Here is an 18788-nt window from a genome sequence, read left to right as displayed (position 1 = left end):
ACCATGGAATGAAGATTGTCTCAACATCAAGATATAACCATGCATCTGTCGCCGCTCCCTTATCTGATTCGGCCTGACTTTGTCCAGTCCGGATGTCTTTGGAGGGAACTCTTTCTTTTTCGCACACCTCGGAGAAATTCGCAACTGAGTTGGCAGCCATGGAAGCTCTAGGAGGACTTTGCATCCCAGCAGAATGTGCCAACCCACGTCAGTCAAAATTCTCTGCTAGTTAATTTTGAGGTGCCCACAGGCGTAAAGTTTAAACTACGCGCATTGAAGGCGGGGGTAGATTTGGCTGGGCTTTCTGTATCCAACTAACCACAATTCTGGTGCCTCGGCTCCAGCTAGTAATTTAGGTTAGGGTTTTTAGTCCCCAAAGGGCAGCGTTCAGGCGGATGGCGGCGCTTCGTCTTCGTTGGTCTTCTGGGTTCCGACCCTCCTCGAATTTCTCTATATGGAGTTATGGACGGAACCGACAGAGCTCCGGCGTAGATTCCCCGTCTTCTCCTTGGGACGGTGAGGTTATAGTTTCTTGCCATGCGTGTGCGGGGCGAGATATGATATGAGGCACTTCAGATTGATTCATGTGTTTAACGACGATGACTGCGGCTCCAGGGCGGTGGTCCTTAGGGGCACGTGCACGAAGACTTCCCGACTGTCATCGACAAGTCCAGGCCAACTGCAGTAGGGGAGCGACGACAACGGCACGTTCTGATGGCGGTAGTGGTCGTTCGGTGGTCCAGAGACCTCGATGTAATTTGTATTATGTTTGGGATACTTTATCACTTCTAATGAACTTTTTCAATAGTTATGGATGCTTTTTTCACAAAAAAACGAATGCCACGGCATGATTGAATTAGTCGTTGCTAGCGTTGATGAATAAACCGTCATTCTCTTAGTCGCACTACAATGCGATCTTGGTCTATGGTTTCGTCAACATTAAGCTATAAACATGGAATGAAGATTGTCTCAACATCAAGTTATAACCATGCATCAGTCGCCGCTCCCTTATCTGATTCGGCCTGACTTTGTCCAGTCCGGATGTCTTTGGAGGGAACTCTTCCTTTTTCGCACACCTCGGAGAAATTCGCAACTGAGTTGGCAGCCATGGAAGCTCTAGGAGGACCTTGCATCCCAGCAGAATGTGCCAACCCGCGTCAATCAAAATTCTCTGCTAGTTAATTTTGAGGTGCCCACAGGCGTAAAGTTTAAACTACGCGCATTGAAGGCGGGGGTAGATTTGGCTGGGCTTTCTGTATCCAACTAACCACAATTCTGGTGCCTCGGCTCCAGCTAGTAATTTAGGTTAGGGTTTTTAGTCCCCAAAGGGCAGCGTTCAGGCGGATGGCGGCGCTTCGTCTTCGTTGGTCTTCTGGGTTCCGACCCTCCTCGAATTTGTCTATATGGAGTTATGGACGGAACCGACAGAGCTCCGGCGTAGATTCCCCGTCTTCTCCTTGGGACGGTGAGGTTATAGTTTCTCGCCATGCGTGTGCGAGGCGAGATCTGATATCAGGCACTTCAGATTGATTCATGTGTTTAACGACGACGACTGCGGCTCCAGGGCGGTGGTCCTTAGGGGCACGTGCACGAAGACTTCCCGACTGTCATCGACAAGTCCAGGCCGACTGCAGTAGGGGAGCGACGACAACGGCACGTTCTGATGGCGGTAGTGGTCGTTCGGTGGTCCAGAGACCTCGATGTAATTTGTATTATGTTTGGGATACTTTATCACTTCTAATGAACTTTTTCAATAGTTATGGATGCTTTTTTCGCAAAAAAAAAAGAGAATGCCACGGCATGATTGAATTAGTCGTTGCTAGCGTTGATGAATAAACCGTCATTCTCTTAGTCGCACTACAATGCGATCTTGGTCCATGGTTTCATCAACATTAAGCTATAACCATGGAATGAAGATTGTCTCAACATCAAGTTATAACCATGCATCAGTCGCCGCTCCCTTATCTGATTCGGCCTGACTTTGTCCAGTCCGGATGTCTTTGGAGGGAACTCTTCCTTTTTCGCACACCTTGGAGAAATTCGCAACTGAGTTGGCAGCCATGGAAGCTCTAGGAGGACCTTGCATCCCAGCAGAATGTGCCAACCCGCGTCAGTCAAAATTCTCTGCTAGTTAATTTTGAGGTGCCCACAGGCGTAAAGTTTAAACTACGCGCATTGAAGGCGGGGGTAGATTTGGTTGGGCTTTCTGTATCCAACTAACCACAATTCTGGTGCCTCGGCTCCAGCTAGTAATTTAGGTTAGGGTTTTTAGTCCCCAAATGGCAGCGTTCAGGCGGATGGCGGCGCTTCGTCTTTGTTGGTCTTCTGGGTTTCGACCCTCATCGAATTTGTCTATATGGAGTTATGGACGGAACCGACAGAGCTCCGGCGTAGATTCCCCGTCTTCTCCTTGGGACGGTGAGGTTATAGTTTCTCGCCATGCGTGCGCGAGGCGAGATCTGATATCAGGCACTTCAGATTGATTCATGTGTTTAACGACGACGACTGCGGCTCCAGGGCGGTGGTCCTTAGGGGCACGTGCACGAAGACTTCCCGACTGTCATCGACAAGTCCAGGCCGACTGCAGTAGGGGAGCGACGACAACGGCACGTTCTGATGGCGGTAGTGGTCGTTCGGTGGTCCAGAGACCTCGATGTAAATTGTATTATGTTTGGCATACTTTATCACTTCTAATGAACTTTTTCAATAGTTATGGATGCTTTTTTCGCAAAAAAAAAGAATGCCACGGCATGATTGAATTAGTCGTTGCTAGCGTTGATGAATAAACCGTCATTCTCTTAGCCGCACTACAATGCGATCTTGGTCTATGGTTTCATCAACATTAAGCTATAACCATGGAATGAAGATTGTCTCAACATCAAGTTATAACCATGCATCAGTCGCCGCTCCCTTATCTGATTCGGCCTGACTTTGTCCAGTCCGGATGTCTTTGGAGGGAACTCTTCCTTTTCCGCACACCTCGGAGAAATTCGCAACTGAGTTGGCAGCCATGGAAGCTCTAGGAGGACCTTGCATCCCAGCAGAATGTGCCAACCCGCGTCAGTCAAAATTCTCTGCTAGTTAATTTTGAGGTGCCCACAGGCGTAAAGTTTAAACTACGCGCATTGAAGGCGGGGGTAGATTTGGCTGGGCTTTCTGTATCCAACTAACCACAATTCTGGTGCCTCGACTCCAGCTAGTAATTTAGGTTAGGGTTTTTAGTCCCCAAATGGCAGCGTTCAGGCGGATGGCGGCGCTTCGTCTTTGTTGGTCTTCTGGGTTTCGACCCTCATCGAATTTGTCTATATGGAGTTATGGACGGAACCGACAGAGCTCCGGCGTAGATTCCCCGTCTTCTCCTTGGGACGGTGAGGTTATAGTTTCTCGCCATGCGTGCGCGAGGCGAGATCTGATATCAGGCACTTCAGATTGATTCATGTGTTTAACGACGACGACTGCGGCTCCAGGGCGGTGGTCCTTAGGGGCACGTGCACGAAGACTTCCCGACTGTCATCGACAAGTCCAGGCCGACTGCAGTAGGGGAGCGACGACAACGGCACGTTCTGATGGCGGTAGTGGTCGTTCGGTGGTCCAGAGACCTCGATGTAATTTGTATTATGTTTGGCATACTTTATCACTTCTAATGAACTTTTTCAATAGTTATGGATGCTTTTTTCGCAAAAAAAAAAAAAGAATGCCACGGCATGATTGAATTAGTCGTTGCTAGCGTTGATGAATAAACCGTCATTCTCTTAGCCGCACTACAATGCGATCTTGGTCTATGGTTTCATCAACATTAAGCTATAACCATGGAATGAAGATTGTCTCAACATCAAGTTATAACCATGCATCTGTCGCCGCTCCCTTATCTGATTCGGCCTGACTTTGTCCAGTCCGGATGTCTTTGGAGGGAACTCTTCCTTTTTCGCACACCTCAGAGAAATTCGCAACTGAGTTGGCAGCCATGGAAGCTCTAGGAGGACCTTGCATCCCAGCAGAATGTGCCAACCCGCGTGAATCAAAATTCTCTGCTAGTTAATTTTGAGGTGCCCACAGGCGTAAAGTTTAAACTACGCGCATTGAAGGCGGGGGTAGATTTGGCTGGGCTTTCTGTATCCAACTAACCACAATTCTGGTGCCTCGGCTCCAGCTAGTAATTTAGGTTAGGGTTTTTAGTCCCCAAAGGGCAGCGTTCAGGCGGATGGCGGCGCTTCGTCTTCGTTGGTCTTCTGGGTTCCGACCCTCCTCGAATTTGTCTATATGGAGTTATGGACGGAACCGACAGAGCTCCGGCGTAGATTCCCCGTCTTCTCCTTGGGACGGTGAGGTTATAGTTTCTCGCCATGCGTGTGCGAGGCGAGATCTGATATCAGGCACTTCAGATTGATTCATGTGTTTAATGACGACGACTGCGGCTCCAGGGCGGTGGTCCTTAGGGGCACGTGCACGAAGACTTCCCGACTGTCATCGACAAGTCCAGGCCGACTGCAGTAGGGGAGCGACGACAACGGCACGTTCTGATGGCGGTAGTGGTCGTTCGGTGGTCCAGAGACCTCGATGTAATTTGTATTATGTTTGGGATACTTTATCACTTCTAATGAACTTTTTCAATAGTTATGGATGCTTTTTTCGCAAAAAAAAAAAGAATGCCACGGCATGATTGAATTAGTCGTTGCTAGCGTTGATGAATAAACCGTCATTCTCTTAGTCGCACTACAATGCGATCTTGTTCTATGGTTTCATCAACATTAAGCTATAACCATGGAATGAAGATTGTCTCAACATCAAGTTATAACCATGCATCAGTCGCCGCTCCCTTATCTGATTCGGCCTGACTTTTTCCAGTCCGGATGTCTTTGGAGGGAACTCTTCCTTTTTCGCACACCTCGGAGAAATTCGCAACTGAGTTGGCAGCCATGGAAGCTCTAGCAAGACCTTGCATCCCAGCAGAATGTGCCAACTCGCGTCAGTCAAAATTCTCTGCTAGTTAATTTTGAGGTGCCCACAGGCGTAATGTTTAAACTACGCGCATTGAAGGCGGGGGTAGATTTGGCTGGGCTTTCTGAAAAGAAAGACATAATGAAACTCACAACTCGATTTCGACTATGTGAACATGCCATGCAAAATGTCATGTGCTTCCTGTGACAAATAAGACCATCCAAGGGAGCAACAGGTGAAGCAGAGTAGAGCCGTGCACATTCAAAAGAAAATTGTCATGAACACAGATAATGTCAACACATCACACAAAAGAAAATTTGGAGTGAAGTGGGTATTACCCAGTTTGGATTGGCTACATTGTAGACGGTCTTAGACATACAAGTGTGACGGCAACAACGCAGACACATCAGGAACCGAGCAGATGTGAGACAAATTTAAATGGTTACGGATGGAGCAACACCTAGAGGAGCAAAAACAACACGCTGTTTCTGTTCGGACACTTCCCAGTAGCTGAGAAACAAATCTTGTGTTCCAAATGCTGCTGGGCTCTTGTTGGTTCCCCAAGGAGAAAATGACACGGGTTGAATCAATGCTCATTTGTATAGCTGCTTCAGTCTCCTCGCAGCTTCAATGATGGTCTCTCTGTGGCCAAATGCACTAACCCTCACAAAGCCCTCGCCGCTAGGCCCAAATCCAATGCCAGGAGTAGTAACCACATGTGCCTTCTCAAGGATCTCGGCAAAGACATCCCAAGAGTTACGGCCGGGAAAGTGCACCCACACGTAGGGAGCATTCTTGGCACCATAGACGTCGAACCCGAGGGATGTAAACGTGTCAACAATGATTTTAGTATTCTCCTTGTAGAATCCGACAACGTCTTGCATAGCCTGCATGGAATTTGGAATGAGAAGAAGCGGTCGATGTAAAGATTTACAAAGCACGGAAACCCTACCTCTAGACCCTCTGGAGAGAGGCAGCCTAAACCGCCGGCTTGAGAAATGGTTGATGCACCATTGAAGGAAGTGCAGACTATACGGTTGAAATCTTTAGCAACTGAATGCCCATCAGAGAAAAGGAGCTCCTTAGGGACCACAGTCCAACCCAGCCGGACACCAGTGAATCCAGCGTATTTAGAGAAAGATGCGGTCTCCATGGCAACCTACACATTACCAAACCATAATTATACAGGTCTAGTTTGTCATATTGGATGAAAATAATATGTAATGCTCAAAACACTGGCACTAAACGTTTTGTGTAAACTCTTTAAAATTTTCAAAGGATGGTATGAAGAAGTTAAATCTTGAAAAATAGGGCCCACCTCTTTTGCTCCAGGAATTTCAAAGATGGATTTCGGGCTGTCATCTGATATGTACATGGCATAAGCAGAATCATAGAATATTATGGAACCGTTGTCCTTCGCAAATTTGACTAATTGTGTTAGCTGGTCCCTAGATGCAGCAGTACCAGTAGGATTGTTGGGTGAACAAAAGAATATGATGTCCGTCCGTGGGACACTGGAAAGATCGGGGAAAAATCCATTTTCAGGACTGCATCTCATGTATTCAATATTTCCATACTTCTGAACATCCTGCTGATATAAGTCAGTTTGACCCATGATAACACTTGAATCAACATATACCTGTTGAAATGGAAGTATCATAGTATTAATGTTATGGCCGGTTTAGCTAGGCCCACCGGGCAATCTTAGCCCACAAGTTATCTTAGGTTAACTCTTATGCAAGTTATCTTAGGTTAATTCTTATGCAAGTTATCTAGGTTATAAATATAGGCTGTAAGACTCTTTTTGAAATTAAGCAATAAGAATATTATTATCCCTATTGCCCGGCTCCCAGAGGAGCCGGAACCCAAGCCGCCTCTAACCCTAGCCGCCGCCGCCTTCCTCCTCCTACGCGACGGCGCCCAGCCGCCGGCGCGCCCGCTCATCGCCGCGCCCTCCTCCATCCTTCCCCTACAACCTACGGAGTAGGTCCGGTAGGATCCCTGGTTCTACCAATTTGGTATCCAGAGACTCGGGTTCGATCATGTCGTCATCAACACCCACGCCGCCGCTGCCAATCATCACCACCGCCCCGATGACCACTGCCGGGTCCCCAACGCCGCCGGCCCCGATCACCTCCGCGCCGCCGGCCCCCGTCACTTCTGCGCCGCCGACAACCTCCGTCTTCACGCCGGAGGAGATGACCAGCACCCTGCGGGACCTCGTGACGGCCGTCCAGGGCATCTCCCTGTACTTGGCCGGCCCGCACATCACCCCGCCGGCTGCGCCCCCCGCCTACAGCCACCCGGCGATGCACTGGCCGATCCAGAACGCGTCGGGCCCGAGCGGGACGCCTCTGCTGCCGTTCCAGGTGGGCTACACTGGCGGGCCCCCGCCGCTGCTGCACCTGCCCTGGTACTCGGTACCCGCGGCGATCGCCGGGGCCCATCCGTCGCTCCAGCCACCGCCCGACCCAGCACCGTCCTGGCCACAGTGGCCCTCGCCGGTTCTTGCGGTGCCACCCGCGCCCGGCCCAGCGCCGCAGTGGCCGCGCCGGCCCCAGTCGCGCCAACCGCGCCGCCCGCGCCGGTCCAGCTCCCATCGCCGCCGCCCAGCTCCGGACTGGGCCAGTCCACACTGGGAGGACTTCCGATCCAGCAGGTCCGGTTTCCGCCGTCACCGTCCCTGATCCCGGCCTGGCTAACCGGGACGTCACCACCGCTAGTTTACACAGAGGCCGGGGACCCACCGGTACCCACGCTGCAGTCTGGAGCCTCGTCCGGCTCCGCGGGGGCCTACGACGGCCTTCCCACCGTTGACCGCGTGCCGTCATCATCACTGCTTCGCACCGCCGAGCCGGTCGGCCATGGCCCGCCGACCCAGACGCCACCGCGGTTCGCCAAGATCGACTTCGCCACCTATGAAGGCACGGAGGACCCCCTCAACTGGCTCAACTAGTGCGACCAGTTCTTTCGCGGGCAGCGCACCCTCGCATCGGAGCGTACCTGGCTCGCCTCGTACCACCTCCGCGGCGCGGCACCGACCTGGTATTCCGCCCTCGAGCAGGACGAGGGCGCCATGCCCCCTTGGGAGCGCTTCCGCGAGCTCTGCCTCCTTCGCTTTGGGCCTCCGGTTCGCGGGAGCCGCCTAGCGGAGCTCGGCCGCCTTCCCTTCACCTCCACGGTGCAGGACTACGCCGACCGTTTCCAGGCCCTGGTATGCCATGCGTCGGGTGTGACGGCGCAGCAGCGGGCCGGCCTCTTTGTCAGTGGACTTCCGGATCACATCCGCGTGGACGTGGAGCTTCGAGGACCCCAGGATCTCCAGTCGGCCATGTACTACGCCCGCGCGTTCGAGCGCCTCGCGGTGGCCATCCAGCAGGAATCACCGTTCCGGACCGCTGGGTCGCTACCCGGGCCGGATTCCGCGCAGGGTCGGCCTGCGCAGGCTTCTGCGGCACCCCTCGCCGCGACCGCGGTGCGCCCGTTCCGCCGGCTCACCTCAGCCGAGCTACTCGAGCGTCGCCGCCAAGGGTTGTGCTTCAACTGCGATGAGCCTTACACACCCGGCCATGCCTGCCCGCGACTCTTCTAGCTGGAGGTTGCAGACTACATTCCGGAGGACGCCGTCACCGCCGACCTGGCCGCCCCAGCTGTCGAGAAGGTGTTTGACGCTGGTTGATCGCCTCGAGGAGTTCCGCAAGCGCTTCCCCACCTTACAGCTCGAGGACGAGCTGTTTGTGCAGGCGGGGAGAAGTGTTATGGCCGGTTTAGCTAGGCCCACCGGGCAATCTTAGCCCACAAGTTATCTTAGGTTAACTCTTATGCAAGTTATCTTAGGTTAATTCTTATGCAAGTTATCTAGGTTATAAATATAGGCTGTAAGACTCTTTTTGGAAATTAAGCAATAAGAATATTATTATCCCTATTGCTCGGCTCCCAGAGGAGCCGGAACCCTAGCCGCCTCTAACCCTAGCCGCCGCCGCCTTCCTCCTCCTACGCGACGGCGCCCAGCCGCCGGCGCGCCCGCTCATCGCCGCGCCCTCCTCCATCCTTCCCCTACAACCTACGGAGTAGGTCCGGTAGGATCCCTGGTTCTACCAATTAATTTCGCTACAACAGCACAAAAATTAAGTTAACATGATAACAAGGTGATAAAAAAGACAGTAAGTATATCACCGCAAACATCACTTAGGTTTGAGAATCACAAATATATAAGGGGAAAACAACTGAAGTTGCATATCAATTGCAAAATTTTATTACGGGATATGATGGGTCCTGAACTGCAATCTTCACATTAGATCCAAATAGAAGCTGAAATTTTGGAGCACAAAAATTATCAGCGACAATGTAACGTGATAAATAAAGTAAAGGGGGGAGAAGAGGCATTCTGAACCTGTAGACGAGAAATGTCACATTTGGCGCCATCAGAGACAAATATATTGGTTTCTTCAATACCAAGATCCGCGTAGTAGGTCGCAGCAATTGCTGCCCTTAGTTTCTGTACAAAACAATTCACCATTTTTTAGTGATGGAAATAACACTTTAGGGTAGAGCATGTCAAAAAAAAAAAAAGCCAAACATATCACTGAAAAGATATCTTCAAACTCACTGTAGGCAAAATCAAAAGTCAGGCAAGTATTTGGATGGGCCAGTAAAAGATAAATATCAGCCCATTAGGACATTGTGGATCTCTCAAGACAGAAAGCCTAAAGCATGAAATTAAGAATTCAAAAACAGAATGAACAAAGCTTCAGATGCCATTAGATGTTACTAAACCTACATGGATTAGCATAGCGCCTGCCCTAGTTGAATAATTTGTAATCGGACCAGACCAATTTTACAAGCAGGCGCTAAAAATAGTTACACACACTTCTTAACCATCTAATGATGTCTATTGATGGATTCACAGAAAAAGGTTACGCGCTAGTAACTGGAAATATATGGCATTTTAGTTATGGTCATATGTGCACAGCCTCCAGCCCTCCAACAGGACTAGCTACCTTTCATAAGAATATGTTACCAAGATATTATTGAAGTGTGATGATGTCATGAAAATATTTTTCTGACCAATCTAATGATACTATGTTTACATAAACAATCTAAATAGTTTAACATATATTCCAAGTCAAAGTTAGATAAGTTTGATTGCATGCTTCCTACGAAGTCATCCATTTAAGATGGTGGTGAGATGCAATATTACCTTTTCACCTTGTTCAGCTCCATAACCACTGTAGCCATCAACTGTGGACAAAGCATGCGCTCTCTGTGTTTATATGTAGACCCGTCAAAGAACAATAATGGATCGCAAAAAAGAAATTATGCAACAGAATGAACATTTGAACTTTCTTAGTCCACTCCTGCAAAGATGTGTACTGTGTTGAATATTTGAGTGACTTTTACAAGGAAATAAACATGGGAAAAAAGAATGAACATGTGCGCCATGCATTACATCTACAAACATGTTTCAAATAAATGAGCTTTTGTCTTCATTTTTCTTACTTCCTGAGATCAGCCAAGTCTAAAGTAACACAATAGCAATTTCTTATGAATGATGAGATACCTCTGCCATGGCATTTGTTATGACCTCCGGAATGGGTTCGCTAGTGTCACCTACTCCCAGGCTTATAATTTTTGCGTCAGGATACTTCAGAAGATGAGCTGCTCTTCTTCTGGCAACCTGAATGAAGTTGAGAGATCACCACTATCAAAACCCAAATCCATAATACGATAGCATCAACAAGAACAAAAATCAAAGAACGACGGCACAGTTATACCTCAGGAAACAAATAGCCTGCTTGGAGCTTGGCTATGTTCGCATTCCGTGAAACCTTTGTTGTGTAAGCTTCATCAGAAAGCATAATCTTTTATTAAACTACTAGTAGGTTGGAATTTGAAAGTATTAGAAGCAGGGTGTTGGAGAGAGAGGACAGTACAAGTACCGGCGGCCGGAGAGCTGCCGACACAGCGTACATTAACGGGCAGCCTTCTCGTCGGCCAAAGGTTGCTCGACTTCGATGCCCTGCAAGCATGTCACCAGTCATCAGAATAACTCATTGAACTACCGAAGCGCGCAGTACGGTACCTGAGAGAGAAGGAAGAGGACGAAAGGAAGGGCATGGCAGTGGCTTTGGTGGCGGGTGAGGCGGTAGTTCCCGTCATCATCAGCGGCAGTGAGTCGATGAGGAGGGAGAATCAGTACCAGCTTAGCCCTCCCGGAGAGCACTCAGATTGGCCGAGCTGTGTCGGGTCGGATGAGTGCACCAGCTCACTTAAATATAACATATAAATAACACATTTGAGCACATAAATATAACATTCCAGCAATAAAAAAGAGAGCATATTTCAACATTTGATTATAACATTCCAGCAATAAATGTTTGAAGAAAATACATGGCAGGCTCGCCAACGCACTAACAAATAAACAAACTACACAGCGTATGATCAATGGTAGACAATGCAATGCATGCCTGAAATAAATTACAGATGCTATGCAAATCTTAACCTCCATTGTGCACTTATCTTCCTCAAATTTATCCATTGCAAGCAATGCAAATATGCAATACATCTCCGAAATAAGTTCACAAGCATCCAGTTTATCCACAACATTCATGAAAAGCATCGATTCTGGCCAGAGCAGAGACAGAACTGAAGTAACCCGGCTGGAACCGAAGCAATCGCGTTTGTCCGCTGCCATGTACAAATTTGATAGAGAGGGGGGAGAGGAGAGGGGAGGGGATCGGATTCCTACCTGGTCGCCGCCCTGATGGACTAGACGGAGAACGGGGCGGGGGGAAATGGGACGAGTCAGAGGTAAGGACGGCGGCGGAGAAGATGGGGAGGAGGCGCCCGTATGTCTCGCGTTACGCGAGATGAGGGCAGCCTCTCGCGTCGCCGTGCTATACATGGGCCACGGCCGAGCCGCGCGGGAAGTTCCAGCCACGTTTTTTTCGTTTTTTTTCTTTCTGTTCTCTGTTTTATATTTTTACTTCTTTCCTTTTTATGTTTTTACTTTTTGTTATACTTCAAAATAATCTAAATAAATGTATTAGAAAAAACACTCTACAAAAACATTTGAAAAATGTTGAACTAGAATTTTAAAAATATTGAACAAGTGTTTGAAAATGTTGAACAAGTAGTTAAAAATGTTCAAAAAGTATTAAAATGAAGAAAAAAGAAAAAGAACTAAAGAAAGACAACAAAGGTGGAAAGAAAAGAAAAACCCAATAAAAACAGAGAAAAACAAAAAAAACTAAAAATAAAACGAAGAATAAACAATGAATAACGCGGCTTGTTTCGCGTTAACAACTGTCATCCTACTTACATATCACAAACACTAGGCTAGCACAGGTGGCTAGGCGCACTCCCTTGTGCTCGCTTAAGGAGATAAATAGCTCTCACGGCGAATCAACCTGTGGTTGGATGGTTAGAGGGACAGTGGTATCCTTAGCTCATCAGGGTTCAAGTCCTGGTGCTCGCATTATTCCTGGATTTATTTCAGGATTTCCGGCGATGCACTTTCAGTGGGAGGAGACGTTCCCGTCGACGACGAGGCGCCTACGGTGACTTTGTAAATCTCAAGATGATATGCCGACTCAGTTTTCGAAGGTGTCCATAGGGGTAGGGTGTGCGTGTGTGCGTTCATAGAAGTAAGTGTATGCGCGTGCAGGGACGAAGCTAGAAGAAAAGTTTAATGGGTCATGTCTATAACAGTGGGGTCATCTTCTATTAATGAATAGTGATTAGTACTTAGTTTCTGAAGGATTTGCTGATTCCATTGGGGTCAATTGACCCCAATCTTTACAAGGCAGCTCCGTCCCTGTGCGTGTGTATATGAGCGCTTGTGTGTGTATTGATGTTAAAAAAAAAAGCTCCACGGGGAAGAAGGGTGGGCGTGCGGGAAAAAATCGCCAACCCATTGGATCACGGATCCAGGCCCACTACGATTTGGCCCACGAAACACTTATCTGTTTGATCCAGCCCATTGAAGTTACAGTCGAGCAGTTGCGTTTCTCTTCTTCCGCTTCGTCTCTTCGGCCGGAGTCCTCCTCCTCCAGACTTCCGGAGACCCCACGCGATGCGCCCCGCGGCCTCGAAGGTGGCCGGGAAGGAGAAGAGCAGGAGGAAGGGCGGCGGCGGCGGCGCCGGAGAGCATCTCCTCACCGACCGCGTCCTCTCCCTCCGCGCCCGCCTGCACGACGCCCTCTCCCTCGGCCTCGCCAGGTAATTTCCCCGCCTTCCCCGCCCTTCGTCTTCACGGCCTCGATTTCCCGTCTTCTCCCCGATTCAGGGGCAGAGTAGATTCTCCTTGGATAGATTGAGAAGCAATATTTAGCTGGCTGCTGGTTGGCGGCGTAGGGCTGGATGCAACCTAGACGATCTTAGCTTGGTGATAGCTTTGTAGAGTAGCCCGAAGCAAAATTTGAGGGCTAAAGAGGGTCTGTATCGCTGCGATTTCATACATATGTGTGTTGCAGAGGCACTGGCGATAGGCCGGTTCATATCGGAAGCCACAAGAAACAGTAGCACCCCGATCTCGCTGCTGAAATGCCCCACCACAGCCTACAAAATCCACCAAGGGGCACAGCACAAAGCACAATGAGATGAAGCAGCCACCGATTGACGTAGTAGTTAGGAGCAGAATGTCAGCAACCGTTAAATTGCCGCTGCACCAGCCACCCGCCTTCGCCTTTGCCTTGAATGGGGAAAAAAATATGCATCTTCTGATTTCTTGTATTATTCATCATGTTAGGTCTGATGGCCACGGTGCAAAAAAATGGCAGTCTACTGATGCTGGAATTCAGTCTCACGCGATCAAAGCAGTGACTGCTTTTCTCGGTTGTTTGTCAACTGAAATGCTGCGGCTTCCTCCTATAAAGGTAAGCTGGGAGTCAGTTGCTGAAGTAAACTGTGTGTATTAGATGGTTTTTTTAAAATCGTGCGCTCTTGGTTGTGACCATTTTGTTTTCTTAACCAGGAGTCGATTTCGGATATTCTCGTACTCTTGGAAGGTGTTCTTCAGACAAAGAACGTTTCAGTTCTGATCCAAGCAGCAGATGTGAGCTCAAAGTTAGTTTCCAGCATAGGCAATTCGATTCGGCAATACCCAATTTTGGAGATTGTTTCGCCCCTCTCATGCCAGTTGTCGGCACACCAGTTACCTACAGCTATCTCATGTGCAAGGGCGATGAATTGCATATTGAATAGCCTAGTGACGGCGAGAGGTTCAACTCATGCAGAAATTTTGGAAACCTTGGAGAGAACCAATGCAGTTGCAAGTATTGTTTCAGCTCTGCAGAGTTACACTCCTGATGTCCATCCACTGAGTTATCTGACCGAGATGATATCACTGCTAAGAACCATACTGTGGATTTGGCCTTCCTCAAGATACCATGTATGGAGTAATGGCAACCTGATGGGGAAGTTAGCACATTACTGTCTTGCCACTGAAACAACGGTTGTTGCTAAAGTTCTTAGGCTGTATGCTGCTTTAGGTACATCTGTTTGGTAATTCTCCTCTTTGACTTCAATATTAATATTTGAAATATATTTTTTCTACTTTACTTCCTTTTGTGTTTCTGAACATTTGTAACTGCAACTCAGCTTTATGTGGCCATGGAGCTATGATCCTTCTCAAGAACAAAGTCTTAATGGCTAAGATTTGTGAGCTCGTGGGAACGTCCCATCCGAGTAGTACTAGGATTGAAGCGTTCAAACTCTGCCATATTCTTTTGGTGAGTTACATCACTTCAGTTTGGGTAACTAATCTAACATATGAATTGTAATTGTAATGTCTTCTGTTTAACTAATATCAAAATTGCATTTATCATCTGCAGAGATCTTCGAAGGGCTGTAGTCAGTTAATGACTTCACGCTGCCAGCCTATTGTTGAAGGCATAATCGATGCAATGCGTGCAAAGGATGATAAATTGTTAGTAACAGAGGGGTGTCGTACTGCACTGCTGGTGCTCCGTTATGCTGGGAATCATCATCAATGCTTTTGGTCTAATGCCATTGATAAAGTATTATATAGCATTCTTACCGGTCGCTGCCTCTCCTCACATCAAAGTGATAAAGTATTGTGCGATGATGAGCTATTTGATATGGTTTCCAAAAACTTCATGGATATACATCCATACGTCTGGGATATACTTGGATATCTAGTGGTGCATTGCACTGAGGATCACCATCCTGTAAGGAAAGGGAAAGGTCATAGCTTGCACGCACTGATATCTTGTGCTTGGTAGGTACTAGGTACTATCCTACTCGAGAGTTAATTTGCTGTAGTATAGTTTTCTTTCTGTACCGTAATGAACTTGCAGGAGAATGGTGTGCAGCTATTCATGTTTTCATCCTGCTCTTGGTGTGCAGCTTGCTGGCCACAGATGTTATGCGCAAAAGCAGCCCCATGACATTATCCAAAGATGTGCAGGAGCCGGCTTTGAGGGCAGTTCTGATGATGCTTCTCTCTCCCAATGGATATATTCAGTATGAGGCAAGTTTTAAACTTTCAGAAGGTCTTCCATATTTGGGTGACGGCTATTTGAACGTTCTGTTGTCATCATTAGAATCAAATACTACGAGAAGTGTTGCCACATCTTTTGACAGTTTCAAAATTATGACCAACCTCATGAACCTCGCATGTTTGGTGCTGTCACGACCTTACCATAATCTCCTTAACAAGAGGAATCCTATTGATGTGTTGTCCATCATTATCAAGGAATGTCTCCACAATAATATACATATTACGAGGTCAAAAGTCACTTCCCATCTGCATTTTTGTTTTGAAGGAAGTTCATGCTGTTGCTATCTCGGTGAAGAGTGGGAGGGTGAAAACATAGTCTTATACTACGGTCTTGTTGGGCTGTTTAATCTTCTGAGGAGCACTACTTTAGTTTGTGTTCAGTGTAAGAGGAAGTTGGATGTTGGGATTCTGTGCCATGACTGCAGAGATCAGTATACCGAAGATTTTCTTATAGTTCTTCAACGTGCTCTAAGTCAAAGCTTGAGTTCTGGACCGAAGCTCTATATTGCACACATCCTGAGTTTGTTTGGCCTCTGCGGTTCTCCAAGCAAGTTGGGCGGGAAGATGAGTAGTGCATTAGATAATAACGATCTAGCTGATCTGGAACTTTTGCTTTCAGATGGTGAATCTATAAATGCTCACACAGCCATCATATCAGCAAGGTGTCCTAAGCTTTTGCCATCTGTAAAATGTCTACTTGGCAGTGACGAAAAAGTTAAAGATGAATGGGGAAAATCAGTGTACCGAGTTCAAATGTCTGATCGTGTAGATAGCCACGCCTTGAAGAAGATTTTGGAGTACACATATACTGGTTTTGTGATGGTAGGTGATGACATTGTTAAACCAGTAAGGACACTTGCGAAGTATTGTCACCTGAAACCATTGGCAGAAATGCTTCAGAAAGAGCAACCCAGATGGAACTCCGATTATACCAGATATGATCTTACTGTTGCACTTGGACCTGTTGAGCATTCATTCTCGTAAGTCGGCCTTAAATTACCTAGTTTGTTGATTCCAACCTTTGAGCAAAACACCATGTTCTTTTTAGTTGTCCCTAAGATTATCTGTACTTACAATGTTTGGTGGCTGTCGTTTGCTGAAATTCGTTACATTTGTTCTACTCCCTCCGTCCCATAATATAAGAGCGTTTTTAACACTAGTGTAGTGTCAAAAACGCTCTTATATTATGGGACGGAGGGAGTACATTGTAGAGTTTTCTTTGTCATAGATTATAGCCTCGAAGCAGATCATAGATACCTTCCGTTCTTTTGCTCTTTCTAGTTTTCATTAGCTTGCCATGAATTGTTTCTCTATGTGTATTGATCCAGGGACATAATTTTGGAGGCTCAGTCAAATGAGGAAATGAAGTGTGACCATGGGCCGTGCCAATTGTCAACCCCGCACGTTCATAGCCATAAGACCGTGCTGATCATGAGCTGCGATTACCTCCGGGCATTATTTCGATCCGGGATGCACGAGAGGTAAGCTCTTTTGGTCCTTAATAATACTAGCACAAAGTACAAACGGTTTAGGCCAACATTTTCACAAAGGCTATGTGTTGCGGCGTTCCTCATGCGATTGACGAGAACTTCTTGTGCAGCTTCTCGGACGTCATCAGGGTTCCGCTCGGGTGGCAAGCGCTGGACAAACTAGTCCACTGGTTCTACTCAGGCGAGCTGCCCAGTGTCGCCCTCGACTGCCGGTGGAACAACCTGAGCAGCGACGAGCAGCGCTCCCACCTGAACGCCTACGCGGAGCTGTCGTCGCTGGCAGAGTTCTGGTTCCTGGAGGGGGTGAAGGAGGAGAGCCTGTCGGCGGCCTCGTCCCTCCTGGGCTCGAGCACGAGCGCCGCCGCGGTCGAGTTCGTCGCGTTCGCTGCCAACCTGGGCCAGTGGGAGATGGTCGAGGCCGGCGTCCGCAGCGTGGCGCACCTGTACCCCCGGCTGCGGGACTCCGGTCGGCTGGAGCGGCTCGACGAGGAGCTGCTCAACATGCTGCGGACCGAGTACGTCCGGTACTCGCAGCACGGGGGCGGAGGTAACTGAATGGTACTGCATGGATCTGAATGCACATCACAGTGCGCTTTGTAGATACAGGGATGCTGTCATACCTTTTTTCACAGAGAATATGCAGTGTATTATTGCCTGGGTTACCAGAGCTGTTGCTCCTGCCTGCATGGCGCACATGGTCACGCAGGGGGTCGGAGGTGTGCCGACCCGACCGACCCACTGACAGGCACACGCCGCACCGATCCATCGCAGCACTCATCGCAACAGGCACATTTTCTTTCCCTTTCCTTTTCGCGGATCATCACAACGGACACTTAATCACTCCGCCCTGGTGATCAACGCTAGCGCACTGTGCCATTCAGCTCAGCTCATGCCAACGGACTAAACTAGTCCCAACCGAATAACCCACGGATCTCTCATCAATCATCACAGGAAAACGAACAAACAGAAAATCAACTCGGGAGCAACATGGGATTAACTCGGCCCGTCAGTCAACAGGAGAGGCCAGCTCGTACGGGAAGTACAGGCTGTCCTCCCCCGCCGCGCCCCGCCACACGCGCGCTAGAGTCCAAACCAAAACCAGGGTAGGGTTCCATAAACAAAGCCCAAGTAGCCCCCTCCCGCTGCCCCCCTCCGCGACATCACATGGCTAAGGCTAATCGTAATCGCCCTCCAAACCGGAGCAACCAACGGAACGGAGAAAACTAGATTAAACTAGTTGCGATCTTGTGGGGGTGTGTCGACCGGCGCGTGGTCAGCAGGGCCCTGCCTCCCGGCGCCGGGGCAGGAAGTCACGGCCCCCGGCCCCTCGCCGTCCGTCAGATCCCAGATCAGACGGGCCGCGTCGCGTCGTGCCATCAGACGGCAGGCGATGAGGCGTCGACGCGACGTACCACCGGGCACGTACTACAGGTGCATGCCTGGGGGGCTCGGCCTCATCACGGACGTACAGTGCCGGACCGGCGCGCACCAAAAATGATGGGGCACCCGACCCGGCAGCGCTGCGCCTGCGCGGCACGGGGCTCCGCAAGTCCGCATCCTCTCCCTCCCTCTCTGCGCCTCCTTTGTTGCCTCCGAGTCTCAGCCTTCTCCAGACGCCAGGCCATGATGATTTCCCTTTGTCGTTGCTGCCGCTCAGTCATCACTGTACTGGTGCTAGATGCCAAGATGTGCATTTCAGGGCTCAGGCGCTCACCATCGAGTGCGCCTGCCTGCCTGCATTGCCTGCATCTCGCTTTTCTTTATCCATTTCTCACCTTTTCAACCAGGCTCGTGTCGACAGGGCTTTCGTTGGCCATCATGGGCGGGCTCGGCTCGAT

General features: G+C 48.9%; 2 protein-coding genes across 3 annotated transcripts; one reads left to right on the top strand and one right to left on the bottom strand.

Moving 5' to 3' along the window:
* Positions 1-5192: 5192 nt before the first annotated feature.
* LOC109745247 (probable LL-diaminopimelate aminotransferase, chloroplastic) lies at positions 5193-11055 on the bottom strand. The gene is made up of 10 exons (XM_040394790.3): positions 11021-11055; positions 10878-10957; positions 10713-10780; positions 10499-10615; positions 10139-10201; positions 9332-9436; positions 9199-9249; positions 6257-6577; positions 5891-6097; positions 5193-5825 (listed from the first exon to the last, which is right to left on the bottom strand). The coding sequence occupies exons 1-10, from the start codon at positions 11053-11055 to the stop codon at positions 5532-5534; spliced, it is 1341 nt and encodes a 446-aa protein (XP_040250724.2). The 3' UTR covers positions 5193-5531.
* Positions 11056-12933: 1878 nt separating this feature from the next.
* Positions 12934-17612, top strand: LOC109745047 (BTB/POZ domain-containing protein At1g04390). Of its 2 annotated transcripts, none has more exons than XR_012189738.1 (8): positions 12934-13158; positions 13688-13814; positions 13913-14429; positions 14539-14669; positions 14772-15178; positions 15307-16574; positions 16658-16941; positions 17061-17612. XR_012189738.1 is itself a non-coding variant. In XM_020304214.4 (8 exons), exons 1-8 carry the CDS (start codon positions 13013-13015, stop codon positions 17503-17505), a joined length of 3060 nt encoding a protein of 1019 aa, XP_020159803.1. In that variant the 5' UTR covers positions 12934-13012; the 3' UTR covers positions 17506-17612. The 2 variants fall into 2 exon arrangements, 1 of the variants encoding a protein (XP_020159803.1); XM_020304214.4 differs by having other exon boundaries at positions 15307-16440; positions 16789-16941.
* The last annotated feature ends 1176 nt before the right edge of the window (positions 17613-18788 follow it).

The sequence above is a fragment of the Aegilops tauschii genome, chromosome 7 (assembly GCF_002575655.3).
Source record: "Aegilops tauschii subsp. strangulata cultivar AL8/78 chromosome 7, Aet v6.0, whole genome shotgun sequence".
In the NCBI taxonomy this organism is placed as follows: domain Eukaryota; kingdom Viridiplantae; phylum Streptophyta; class Magnoliopsida; order Poales; family Poaceae; genus Aegilops; species Aegilops tauschii.
This window is presented reverse-complemented; position numbering and strand designations above follow the sequence as displayed.

Coding starts and splice junctions, on each gene's coding strand:
- LOC109745247 (XM_040394790.3), bottom strand. CDS start 11,055: ATGCCCTTCCTTTCGTCCTCTTCCTTCTCTCTCAG. Junction 6,098..6,256: donor AAATTCCTGGAGCAAAAGAG/GTGGGCCCTATT, acceptor GGTAATGTGTAG/GTTGCCATGGAGACCGCATC. Junction 5,826..5,890: donor TCTCTCCAGAGGGTCTAGAG/GTAGGGTTTCCG, acceptor AATTCCATGCAG/GCTATGCAAGACGTTGTCGG.
- LOC109745047 (XM_020304214.4), top strand. CDS start 13,013: ATGCGCCCCGCGGCCTCGAAGGTGGCCGGGAAGGAGAAGAGCAGGAGG. Junction 13,159..13,687: donor CTCTCCCTCGGCCTCGCCAG/GTAATTTCCCCG, acceptor TCATCATGTTAG/GTCTGATGGCCACGGTGCAA. Junction 13,815..13,912: donor TGCGGCTTCCTCCTATAAAG/GTAAGCTGGGAG, acceptor TTTCTTAACCAG/GAGTCGATTTCGGATATTCT.